General features: G+C 36.3%; 3 protein-coding genes and 1 pseudogene across 5 annotated transcripts; 1 reads left to right on the plus strand and 3 right to left on the minus strand.

The window, feature by feature from the left end:
• Nucleotides 1-21: 21 nt before the first annotated feature.
• Nucleotides 22-1,249, minus strand: LOC104764773 (transcription factor DIVARICATA-like). The gene is made up of 2 exons (XM_010488369.2): nucleotides 801-1,249; nucleotides 22-570 (listed from the first exon to the last, which is right to left on the minus strand). Exons 1-2 carry the CDS (start codon nucleotides 1,106-1,108, stop codon nucleotides 204-206), a joined length of 675 nt encoding a protein of 224 aa, XP_010486671.1. The 5' UTR covers nucleotides 1,109-1,249; the 3' UTR covers nucleotides 22-203.
• Nucleotides 1,250-2,318: 1,069 nt separating this feature from the next.
• On the minus strand, nucleotides 2,319-3,402 carry LOC104767423 (transcription factor DIVARICATA-like; annotated as a pseudogene). The gene is made up of 2 exons (XR_015590463.1): nucleotides 3,026-3,402; nucleotides 2,319-2,783 (listed from the first exon to the last, which is right to left on the minus strand). The product of XR_015590463.1 is annotated as a transcription factor DIVARICATA-like (transcript).
• Nucleotides 3,403-4,594: 1,192 nt separating this feature from the next.
• On the minus strand, nucleotides 4,595-5,737 carry LOC147920153 (transcription factor DIVARICATA-like). The gene is made up of 2 exons (XM_087500573.1): nucleotides 5,434-5,737; nucleotides 4,595-5,145 (listed from the first exon to the last, which is right to left on the minus strand). The coding sequence occupies exons 1-2, from the start codon at nucleotides 5,682-5,684 to the stop codon at nucleotides 4,818-4,820; spliced, it is 579 nt and encodes a 192-aa protein (XP_087356699.1). The 5' UTR covers nucleotides 5,685-5,737; the 3' UTR covers nucleotides 4,595-4,817.
• A 1,165-nt stretch (nucleotides 5,738-6,902) lies between these two features.
• On the plus strand, nucleotides 6,903-10,292 carry LOC104764774 (cationic amino acid transporter 7, chloroplastic). 2 transcript variants are annotated; one of them, XM_010488370.3, is made up of 4 exons: nucleotides 6,903-7,449; nucleotides 7,531-8,099; nucleotides 8,184-8,415; nucleotides 9,621-10,292. In XM_010488370.3, the coding sequence occupies exons 1-4, from the start codon at nucleotides 7,050-7,052 to the stop codon at nucleotides 10,175-10,177; spliced, it is 1,758 nt and encodes a 585-aa protein (XP_010486672.2). In that variant the 5' UTR covers nucleotides 6,903-7,049; the 3' UTR covers nucleotides 10,178-10,292. The 2 variants fall into 2 exon arrangements, 1 of the variants encoding a protein (XP_010486672.2); XR_015590576.1 differs by having other exon boundaries at nucleotides 6,912-7,449; nucleotides 8,188-8,415.
• The last annotated feature ends 4 nt before the right edge of the window (nucleotides 10,293-10,296 follow it).

A 10,296-nucleotide genomic window follows, 5' to 3' on the forward strand; every position in this document is an offset into this window, starting at 1 on the left:
TACACTTTTTTCCAGTTTAAGTACGAAAATTCATTTTCTAAATCAAATTTTGTTTTTAAAAGAGTATTGTTGTTAGAAACCAAAAACTAAATAAACTACCATTCAAGTTTGTTTTACAACTAAAGTCTAGACTAGAAAACCGCAACTATAAAACCTTAAACTAGAATCTCTCGTTAAAAAGCTTAATTATGATATATAGTTCTTCAAAACTTGTAAGAATATAATTCATCATAGCTTGGTAAACACCCACCATGAGCATCATCATCAAAAAGCCCGAAGTTGTCCTGCGAGTAGTATTGGTAATATTGATCCGGAGGAATTTGGTCACCAAAATGTGGCTGATGTCCCATAGACTTCAAGTTGGATCCAGGAACGGTTACATTGTCTGCATGTCCCAGAGTCATGTCATGGATACTCGAGCGTTTCCCCTTCTTACCGTCAGAACTTTGCCTTAAGTAATACTTCTGAGCATGGCTTGCCACTTGCATCGGGCTCCTTGTCTTCACACATTCCCTCGAAATGCTCTTCCAATCTCCTTTCCCATACTTATCTAGTCCATCCAGAAACAATCTGAAATTTATCGTTAAATCAACCAAAGTCCATAACTAAGATCATCACATCAAAAATAATCATCTATCTAATTAGCAATTTAATACGTGATATATTCGTTCTCCTTCTAGCTCTAACCAAAAAAAAAAAACCCTAGCTAATTCATCAGTCCCTAGCAAGATTTAAACTGTTAAATTTGGAGTTTAATTCCACAATCCAAAGAAACCCTTATTGATAAGTGTAAGACTAACCTATGTTCCTCTGGTGTCCAAGGAATTCCCTTCTTTCTCCCCGTGCCTTGGCTTTTGGACTCAGCCGCTTTCTTCAGTGACACGTAATCGTCATCATCATCCCGGTACTTGGGCAAAGGAACCTTACCTGTTTCGATCTGCTCAACATCGTAGACCAAATCTTCGTAGTAGAACTTCACCTCCTCCACCGGTTTCCGCAGATGCTCGGCGATTCTCTCCAAAAAAGACGGCGAGCCCTCCGGGAATTGCGCCAGAGCAATCTCAAAATTCTTGTTATCTTCCTTCGTCCACCACGGAATCGAAACCATAGTATCCTAGAAAGAAAAAAAGAGAGAAATCTCGACTGATAGAAGCAACAAAATTATAGTGAGAAATCTGCTTTTATTTAGGGTTTATGATAAAATCACATGTATTTAGGGGGTGTTATTGATTTTAAATTTTAAATAGAGTTTTAAAGATTTTAAATGTTATGTAGAATGATTATTTAGTCAAGATTTTGTTAAACTCTTTTAAATTTTATAAGTTTGTGATTTATAAAAAAATCATTTAAAATATTAACAAATCTGAGATTACTGGATTCAGATTTTATAAAGTTAATAAAAGTTTTGTGTTATTAAATTAAAACAAAAGAATATAGGATTATTAAGGAATTCAATTATTATGTTATTGATTTATGATTTATACATTTTTCACAAAATAAAATCATGGAAAATATCAATGAAAATTATAGAGAGATTCTTTGGAATACTTTGCAAGATTTTAGAAAACTAATCCATAAAACTATAAAAAAATCTCTAACAATTTTAAAAAATATTTCACTTACTTGTTTTTGATGATTTTGTTGAAATTTTCAAATTTTTTTATAAATTAAAGTTCAATAACACCCTTTAATCTTCTTATTTACTTTACTTAACAACAATACTTTTTTTTTTAAGTGCGCAAATCAACTTATATGCGCACAATGTGGCCCAAAATGCTTAAAAATTCTCTACTTGTTTTCGCAATTTTTTTTTTTAATTTATTGTCAAAAGTAGGGTCATAGAAGAAGATACAGGACACCGAGTCGAGGTCACAACATGCTGACCAGTTTCTAAGCCCAATTGGTCTCATGTATATGTTGATGTGGTTGCAAAAGGTCAATGATTCAGTGAAAGACATAAATGGTTATAAATTTTATTTTTTAAAGAAAATCATAAGAATTTTCAAAATTCAAAATTTTTAATGGACAATTCGAGGGTGAACAGACTAATTAGTATGTCCACCATTTGAAAATCCAGCTTAAAAATTGTAGTTTCAAAATTTCAACTTTCGATAGATCCAGGACTTGAGAAAGATTGGTCAAAATACCAAAAAGATCTTAAAATTATACTTTTTTGAAAGCAACCAAAACATTTATAGTTTGTTCAATCCTTCATCAATGATCATCATCAACCTATATATATGTACATCATCATCTTATCCGCCCATATACACACACTTGCCAGCATAATTAGCTACTCCATTTTAGAGTTTGGAAGAAAAAAAACTGCTTTCATAACATTTAATTAGAAAAATTAGTTTTATTAAAACTTTTACATCAACTAAATAAATTGCCATTCAAGTTTCTTTAAAACCCAAATCTATACCAGAAACCAAGACTCTAAAACCCTAAACCAAAATATCTCAGTAAAAAAAAACTTAAGGCCCGACGTTGTTTTGGGGATAATAGTTTTGATACGGAGGAATTCGGCCACCAAATTCTGGCTGCCCGCCCATAGGCTTCAAGTTGGGTCCAGGGACGGTTACGTTGGAGGCCGCATATCTCCCAGAGTCCTGTCATGGATACTCGAGCGTTTCCCCTTCTTCCGCTCAGAACCTTCTTGCCTTAAGAAATACTTCTGAGCATGGCTTGCCACTTGCGTCGGGCTTTTTGACTTCACACATTCCCTCGATATGTTCTTCCAATCTCCTCTCCCGAACTTCTCTAGTCCTTCTAGAAAGGACCTGAAAATAATCACATGAATCAAACCAAAAGTCCGTAACCAATATCACATTAAAACGAACTAACAATTATATCTATCTATCTATCTATACGTTCATCACCCTTACCAAAAAAAAAACCCTAAAGCATCAACCGTTACCCTGCCATAGCAAGTTCTAAAACTGCATACTTTTCCTAGTCAAAAGTACTAATTAAAACCCTAATTCTGTAATCCCTATAGTGAGATATAGTATTTTTGACTAACCTCTGTTCCTCTTCTGTCCAAGGATTTCCCTTCGCTTTCTCCTTGACCTGGTTATTGGACTGAGTCACCTCCTTCAGTGACTTGTAATCGTCCTCTCGGTACCTAGGCAAATCAAAGTTACTCGACTGGATGAGCGCAACATCGTCGACCAACGCCTGGTAGTAGTAATACACCTCATTGACCGGTTTGTTCACAGAACCGGCGATGTTCTGATAAAAAAACGGCGAGCTTTCGTCCCGGTATTGGTTCAGAGCTTTCTCAAAACGCTTGTCGTCATACCTCGACCAACTCGGACTCGAAGTCATAGTAAGTATCCAAGAAAAGAGAGAGAGAGAGATAGAAATCTAGAGAGATCGCTAAAGATCAGGAATCTTATAGAAGCAACAAATATAAATCTTTCTCAAGGCGATTTTATTAAGGGTTTCTCGTTTCCTATCAGATTTATAGTGAGAAAACAATACAAAAATTGCAACATTATCCCTCATCTTCGCTTTATTTAATAAAAGTAACACGATTTATTTTTGTTTCGTTCTTAACCCCGCATATTATTTATCTGACTGATCAATACTCTCTTTCTTTGAATTTCTTTTTGAAGCGTGTTGATGCCGATGCGTGTGTTCATCACACAAAGAACAAAAAAGTTGCATTAACTTTCATTACAAGAAAGAGTTCAATTTATAAACTTCTTATAAATTTTGATCTTATCTCATCATCATTATCGATCACCCTATACGCTTGATCATCATCAAGTCAAAACACATATACTCCTATACACTTGATGTCATCATTAATCATATCCTATGCACTTGTACATCTTCAAGTGAAACTCATATCCCCCCCTAGCTATACCGAAACTACGTACCAAACCTATCTATATATATACTGATGAAAACAAGAAAAGTTCCTTTAAATTTTTTCTTCTTTCTTTTATCCATTGCTTCTTTCATTCTTCACACATCTAAGGTCCAAGAGAAGAGCCTCGGGACGGCGGATGATCATCATCATTGCGGAGGGTTATGCTTTCCAAAATCTGGCTTGCCTGTGATAGGATCCAAAATTATGTCATGGATAGTCGAGCGTTTCTTCTTACTCCCCAATTGCTGCCTTTTGTAATACTTCTGAGCATGGGTTGCCCACTTGCATTTGGTTCCTTGTCTTGACAAATTCTCTTGATATCATCTTCCATTCTCCTTTCCCATACTTGTTCAATCCAGCCAGAAATAATCTGAAAACACCATTAACCAATCAAAAAGGCCCATATATAATCAAGAATAAATAAAACGTAGGTGAAAATTACAAACTTATTAGCCCTCAATTTAGAAAAAAGAAACACGGTTTCGTATCTAAAACCGCAAACTTGACTCATGAGCTCCCTTCTTGTTTGCTTTTAGACGCAATTAGGGTAAAACTTGGAGAGTAATTAAGGAGATTCAAGTTGTTTTTGTTTCCTACTGTATTTAACTTTATAAAAGCTCCATTTTTCAATTTATGTTGTCTCTTTACTCAATTTTATGTAAATTAATATACTTATGTTTTTTTTTTGTCAACTATTATTTTAATGGTTAAAGAAAATAAAATAGCTGACCACAAAAGTAAATAAAATATGGTTTACAATACATAGATGCAAATCCCAAATTCCTAAGGGATTCACCTCACACTTCAATAATAATAATAATAATAAATTAAGCAAGGGCCTTCAGTATATTTAGGCCTTCAATTTGTTTTCACAAAGCATTTTTTTTTAGTTGTTAATTAATACGGTCATAAAGATAATTATTTCGAGTTGGAGGGCTTAGCATGGTGAACGAACAATTGGCTCTTGTTGTGGCTGCCACTGTGGATGAATTACCTCTTGTTGGTCGTCTGTCGAGTCCACATTGTTGTCCACCAGAGTTATGTTGTTGTGTCTCCGTCGTTTCCTCACATCATTCACAATTTTGGTGTTCACTAGATCAGGTATGTCGTTGGCTCCTGGCGAATCTATCACATTTTTCTCAGAGTTTTGCCAGTTGAAATACTTACGTGCATACATTGCAACTTGCATCGGGTTCTTGGTATCCAGTAAGATAGCAATTTTACACCAGTCTTTCCCATACCGCTTTAAACCGATCAGAAACCATCTGCATTACAATTTTCACCATTTTGTATTCGTGAGAATTAAATATGAGATCAGCCCATTTTTAATCATGTTTCACAATGCAAAATTAGTTAAATGATCAAAATTGACTCAAATGTGAATAATAAAATAAACTAATGTCTAGACAGAGAAGGCGTACGTCTAGCTAGATCCACATGATATTTTCGCCAATCTATCAATATCACTTGATCAACATGTATGTATGTAAATGTATATTCAACTAAATAACAAAAAATCTGAACTCATCAATCATTCTTATATATGTACTTACTCGTGTGTTTCTTTGCTCCATTTAGTTCTCTCTGCCTCGTAGGAACTCTGAGCCTCATTTAATTCATTAGGAAAATCTACTCCTCGTAAAAGATCATTGACCATTTCCTCGTAATGCTTCTTAACATCAGGCACCGGTTTTTGCAAACACTCGGCAATTTTCTCGAATCGAGTAGGCAAAAAGGCAGAGAACACCTCCAGTGCATTCTTGAACTTCTCGTTCTCCTCTCTCGTCCATGAATTTTCAGCCATGAATCCCAAAATAAATTAGAGAATGATGAAGTTGACCAAAAAAAAAAATGTTTATGAATTTGGAGAACTATATGTAATATATAGATAACTCTTGTAAGGGATATATATAGCAGCTTATAAATTAACTCAAGTAACAAAAAGATAAGTATATGACTTGTCTTCTCTCTAACTGAGGTGTCTTAAGTTTTTCTTCCTATTTTTCTTATATTAAAAGGTAACTTTCTGATTTTGCTATGTTGCACACTATGGTTTTACTGTTCATTCATTTATTTACTTAGGATATATCTTTTTATTAAAAGTTATGTATTTTATTACTTATCAAGAATGAAAAATTTACAACCAAATACATTATGATATGTACATATATATGTGGTTTTGACACATGCTAAAAAAATAAATTTAAATATATAAATATGTCATATTTATAATACAAAAGTTCTAGAAAGTGAAAAAAATATAACCCAAAAACAAATAAATACTCAAATTTTTAATTTTGTAAATTAAGAACAGTACTTTCCTTGATAACAACTTTTTGTTTCTTTTGTATATAGTAGATTTTTTCCAAATCCATAGAAATACTAAAATTTCAGTAACTATAAGAGTCAAATCGGGATAATCCTAAACTCTCAACCTCGATAATGGTGCTAGAATTATAAGTAATCTCGTTTTATGAAACCTTGTGACATAGAATCAACGATCATATGATGGATTTTTCCCTTTCATCTCGGAAGCATGGAGCTAACTCCTTGTGGAGTGTTTGATGTCTCTTCACATAAATTAGGGGCAACAGACCAACAGTAATCAATCATGCTCTTTTCGCCAAGTTGGGAATAAATTGTCCAGCCACTAGTCCCTGGTTACTTCTGGTCATTGACTCATTGTGCCACTCAAATGAATAACACGATCCGACGATCGTATTTGTTGATTGCAGTCGTTAAACAAACAACTTGTGAATATTATCGACAAGTTGTGAAAAAACAATATCATAAACAACAATTAAGCTAAGCCATTACCGGGAAAGTGGCAAAACAAACAAATAAAATTATGTGCTTTGAAATTTTTTTAAAAATAAAATATTGTGTAGACTAAAACAAATTACATAATCTTTGAGTAAGTGTCTTTCTAGACTATGCTTACTTGATTTATTTATTTCAAATTAAAACTAGCTAGGTTGACCAAAAACAATATTTAGTGTCCCCAAATCTTGTAGTAATAATTACACCAAAAGGCAAAAAGCATCACTCCTTTTTTTTTTTTTTTTTTTTCAGTCTGATAAAATTATTTTGCAAATCTCTCACACATTATAAAACCACTGCTTTCAAAACATATATAGTCCGATACATATTGATCCGACCCGAAGCCTAAATGGAGGCCCAATACCGCAACTGCGGCGGAGACACCTCCTTCTCTAGCCTCCGTGTCTACCTCAACTCACTCTCCGACACTCCCTCCCGCTTCTCCCGCCGCGCAGTCTCCGTTTCCACTTCCTACGACGAGATGAGCCGCGTACGCGCCGTATCAGGCGAACAGATGCGCCGCACGCTCCGTTGGTACGATCTCATCGGACTCGGAATCGGCGGAATGATAGGCGCCGGTGTCTTCGTCACCACCGGCCGCGCTAGCCGCCTCTACGCTGGTCCATCAATCGTCGTCTCCTACGCAATCGCCGGCCTCTGCGCTCTTCTCTCCGCCTTCTGTTACACCGAGTTCGCCGTCCATCTCCCCGTCGCCGGCGGCGCTTTCAGCTACATCCGTATCACATTCGGTCAGTACTACATACATACAACACTCTCCCGCCAAAATCAAAATCCGTAAAACCGTTTTGTTTTTTTTTTTCCGTTTACAGGCGAGTTCCCGGCGTTTATAACCGGAGCGAATCTGATAATGGACTACGTCATGTCAAACGCCGCCGTTTCGAGAGGGTTCACCGCTTACCTCGGATCCGCTTTCGGAATCTCAACGTCGGAGTGGAGATTCGTCGTCTCCGGTCTCCCAAAAGGATTCAACGAGATAGATCCGATCGCCGTTACCGTCGTCCTCGCCGTCACTTTCATCATCTGTTACAGCACGAGAGAGAGTTCGAAGGTGAACATGGTGTTGACGGCGTTACACATTGCCTTCATTGTGTTCGTCATCGTTATGGGTTTTTGGAAAGGAGACGTGAAGAATTTAACCCGACCCGATAACCCGGATAACCCGTCCGGATTCTTCCCTTTCGGAGCTTCGGGTGTGTTTAACGGAGCTGCTATGGTTTACCTAAGTTACATAGGATACGACGCCGTTTCGACAATGGCTGAAGAAGTAAAAGACCCGGTCAAAGATATACCAATGGGAATCTCTGGCTCACTCGCAATCGTCATTGTACTTTACTGTTTAATGGCTCTGTCCATGTCAATGCTCCTCCCGTACGATCTGGTCCGTAATCGTTGTACATTAATAATTTTGTTAATATTTCTATTGGTTTGGTAGTAATGGTATGGTGTATGTACGCATATTTAGATAGATGCTGAAGCACCGTATTCGGCGGCGTTTAGTAAATCAGAAGGATGGGAATGGGTGACGAAAGTGGTTGGGATTGGAGCAAGTTTTGGGATATTGGCGTCGTTGTTGGTAGCCATGTTGGGTCAGGCTAGGTACATGTGTGTGATCGGACGGTCAAGAGTGATCCCTACTTGGTTTGCTAAGGTTCATCCCAAGACTTCTACTCCAGTCAACGCTTCCGCTTTTCTTGGTAACTTTTGTCCTCACTCACTCTTTAAACATTTGTTTTTTTTTTCTTGCTATTTAATTAACATCTAAAATTCTAAATCATATATAGAAAAAGGTTACTTATATTTTTTAAGGTGTTTTTTCTCTGTTTTTATTTTCATGAAAAGATAAAGAGACAATTGGAAAGTGGGGACATCCATTTTTTTTAGGTTTTTTGTTTGTTTGTTTGTTTCAATGATCGATCTTTTTTGGATTGAGCGTAATTTCAATCATACTTTACACGTGAATTTGCATACATATACGTGTAAGGAAGGGGAGAAAACAAAAGAATCACAATCTTCCTCAACTGAATTTGATTGAGATTGTGGTTTTGTAGCTGTGTGACTGTGTCTCTCTATATTAATGTAGGCCGTAGTCTTATGTTCTTTTGTGTTTTTTTTGGCTTTGGGTCTTCATATAGAGCATCGATCGAATACGATAAAAATGTCGCCCTCGTGTTCACCAAACGGGTTCAAAAGGTTTTAATTAATCTTTTCAACGGTTTTGATTGTGACGTATTGTTGAGTCTCTTTTTGTCCTTTAGTGAAAATTGATATGTTCAGCTTTTTTTTGTCCTTCTTTGTTTCAAGTACTTAAATTTCGACTTTATGCAACGTTTACGCATAAACATCTTTAGGTCAGGTCATCATCAGTCTGCATAATAATGTATATTAAGTTCATCATTATTGGTGCGTAAGATCAATTGGAATCATTATTTATATTGTCTGCATAATAATGTGAGTTTTCCCCACATAAATTGAGTCGTGGTAACGAATCAATACCCACTTTATTTTGTTCATTTGTTCCAAAGTTAAAGTGCTCATCTAAAAGTCTTGGATACTATATTTTATAAACCAGAAAACTCAAGTTTGATCTATAACCTTTTTGATCTATAACCTTTTTGATCTATAAACTCAAGTTTTTGATCTATAAACTCAAGTTTTTATATCTTTAACGTGGAATAAAAACTCAAAATCTTTCCTAAATAGGTGTCTTATTCACCAAGCGAACTAGTGGAAGAGATTCTTGCAATATCTTCATTTTTAATTATTACAAAATCAACTTTAGACATCTTGGAATATCTCTGCGTTATCACATACTAATCTGATTGATTAAACTCGCTAAAGAATGCGGATATTGGCATATCCTTCTGCTTAACTCTTTATTCTATCTATACTATTTATTCAGGAATATTCACGGCAGCTCTCGCCCTCTTCACCGACCTAAACGTCCTCTTAAACCTAGTCTCTATCGGAACGCTCTTTGTCTTCTACATGGTGGCAAACGCCGTTATATTCCGCCGTTATGTAGTGGTCGGATACACCAAGCCATGGCCAACACTCTCCTTCCTTTGCCTATTCTCCATAACCTCAGTTTTTTTCACGTTAGTCTGGCAACTCGCACCGCCAGGGCCACTTAGATGGTTCACGCTTGGAGCTAGCGCGGTCACGGCTATAGCCATCGTGCAGATATTCCATTGTGTTGTACCACAAGCTATGATCCCTGAGTTTTGGGGTGTACCGTTGATGCCGTGGACTCCATGCGTTTCGATATCGTTGAACATTTTCTTGCTTGGATCGTTGGATGCTCCTTCTTATATCAGATTCGGGTTCTTCTCGGGATTGGCAGTGCTTGTGTATGTGTTTTATAGTGTTCATGCGAGCTTTGATGCTGAAGGAGATGGGTCTCTTGATTTCAAAGACATGGAAAGCCTTGAAAGAATCAACAGATCAGTTTTGTGTTAATTAAAATGCTTGTTTAGTAAAATGAACTTGGTCACAATCTTGTTGTCTCATTGTGGATACTTTAGGCAGAGTTCTCTTTTGAAATATAATAAAAACTATTCCATTTTGTGGTAAACAAG

This window comes from Camelina sativa, chromosome 19, assembly GCF_030686135.1.
Source record: "Camelina sativa cultivar CO46 ecotype springtype chromosome 19, ASM3068613v1".
Taxonomy (NCBI): Eukaryota; Viridiplantae; Streptophyta; class Magnoliopsida; order Brassicales; family Brassicaceae; genus Camelina; species Camelina sativa.

What these genes read in the sequence shown, in the direction of transcription:
- LOC104764773 (XM_010488369.2), bottom strand. Translation starts at nt 1,108, where the DNA reads ATGGTTTCGATTCCGTGGTGGACGAAGGAAGATAACAAGAATTTTGAG. An exon ending in TGGACACCAGAGGAACATAG is followed by an intron (nt 571 to 800) that starts GTTAGTCTTACA and finishes GATAAATTTCAG; the next exon opens with ATTGTTTCTGGATGGACTAG.
- LOC147920153 (XM_087500573.1), bottom strand. Translation starts at nt 5,684, where the DNA reads ATGGCTGAAAATTCATGGACGAGAGAGGAGAACGAGAAGTTCAAGAAT. An exon ending in TGGAGCAAAGAAACACACGA is followed by an intron (nt 5,146 to 5,433) that starts GTAAGTACATAT and finishes ATTGTAATGCAG; the next exon opens with ATGGTTTCTGATCGGTTTAA.
- LOC104764774 (XM_010488370.3), top strand. Translation starts at nt 7,050, where the DNA reads ATGGAGGCCCAATACCGCAACTGCGGCGGAGACACCTCCTTCTCTAGC. An exon ending in CTACATCCGTATCACATTCG is followed by an intron (nt 7,450 to 7,530) that starts GTCAGTACTACA and finishes TTCCGTTTACAG; the next exon opens with GCGAGTTCCCGGCGTTTATA. An exon ending in TGCTCCTCCCGTACGATCTG is followed by an intron (nt 8,100 to 8,183) that starts GTCCGTAATCGT and finishes ACGCATATTTAG; the next exon opens with ATAGATGCTGAAGCACCGTA.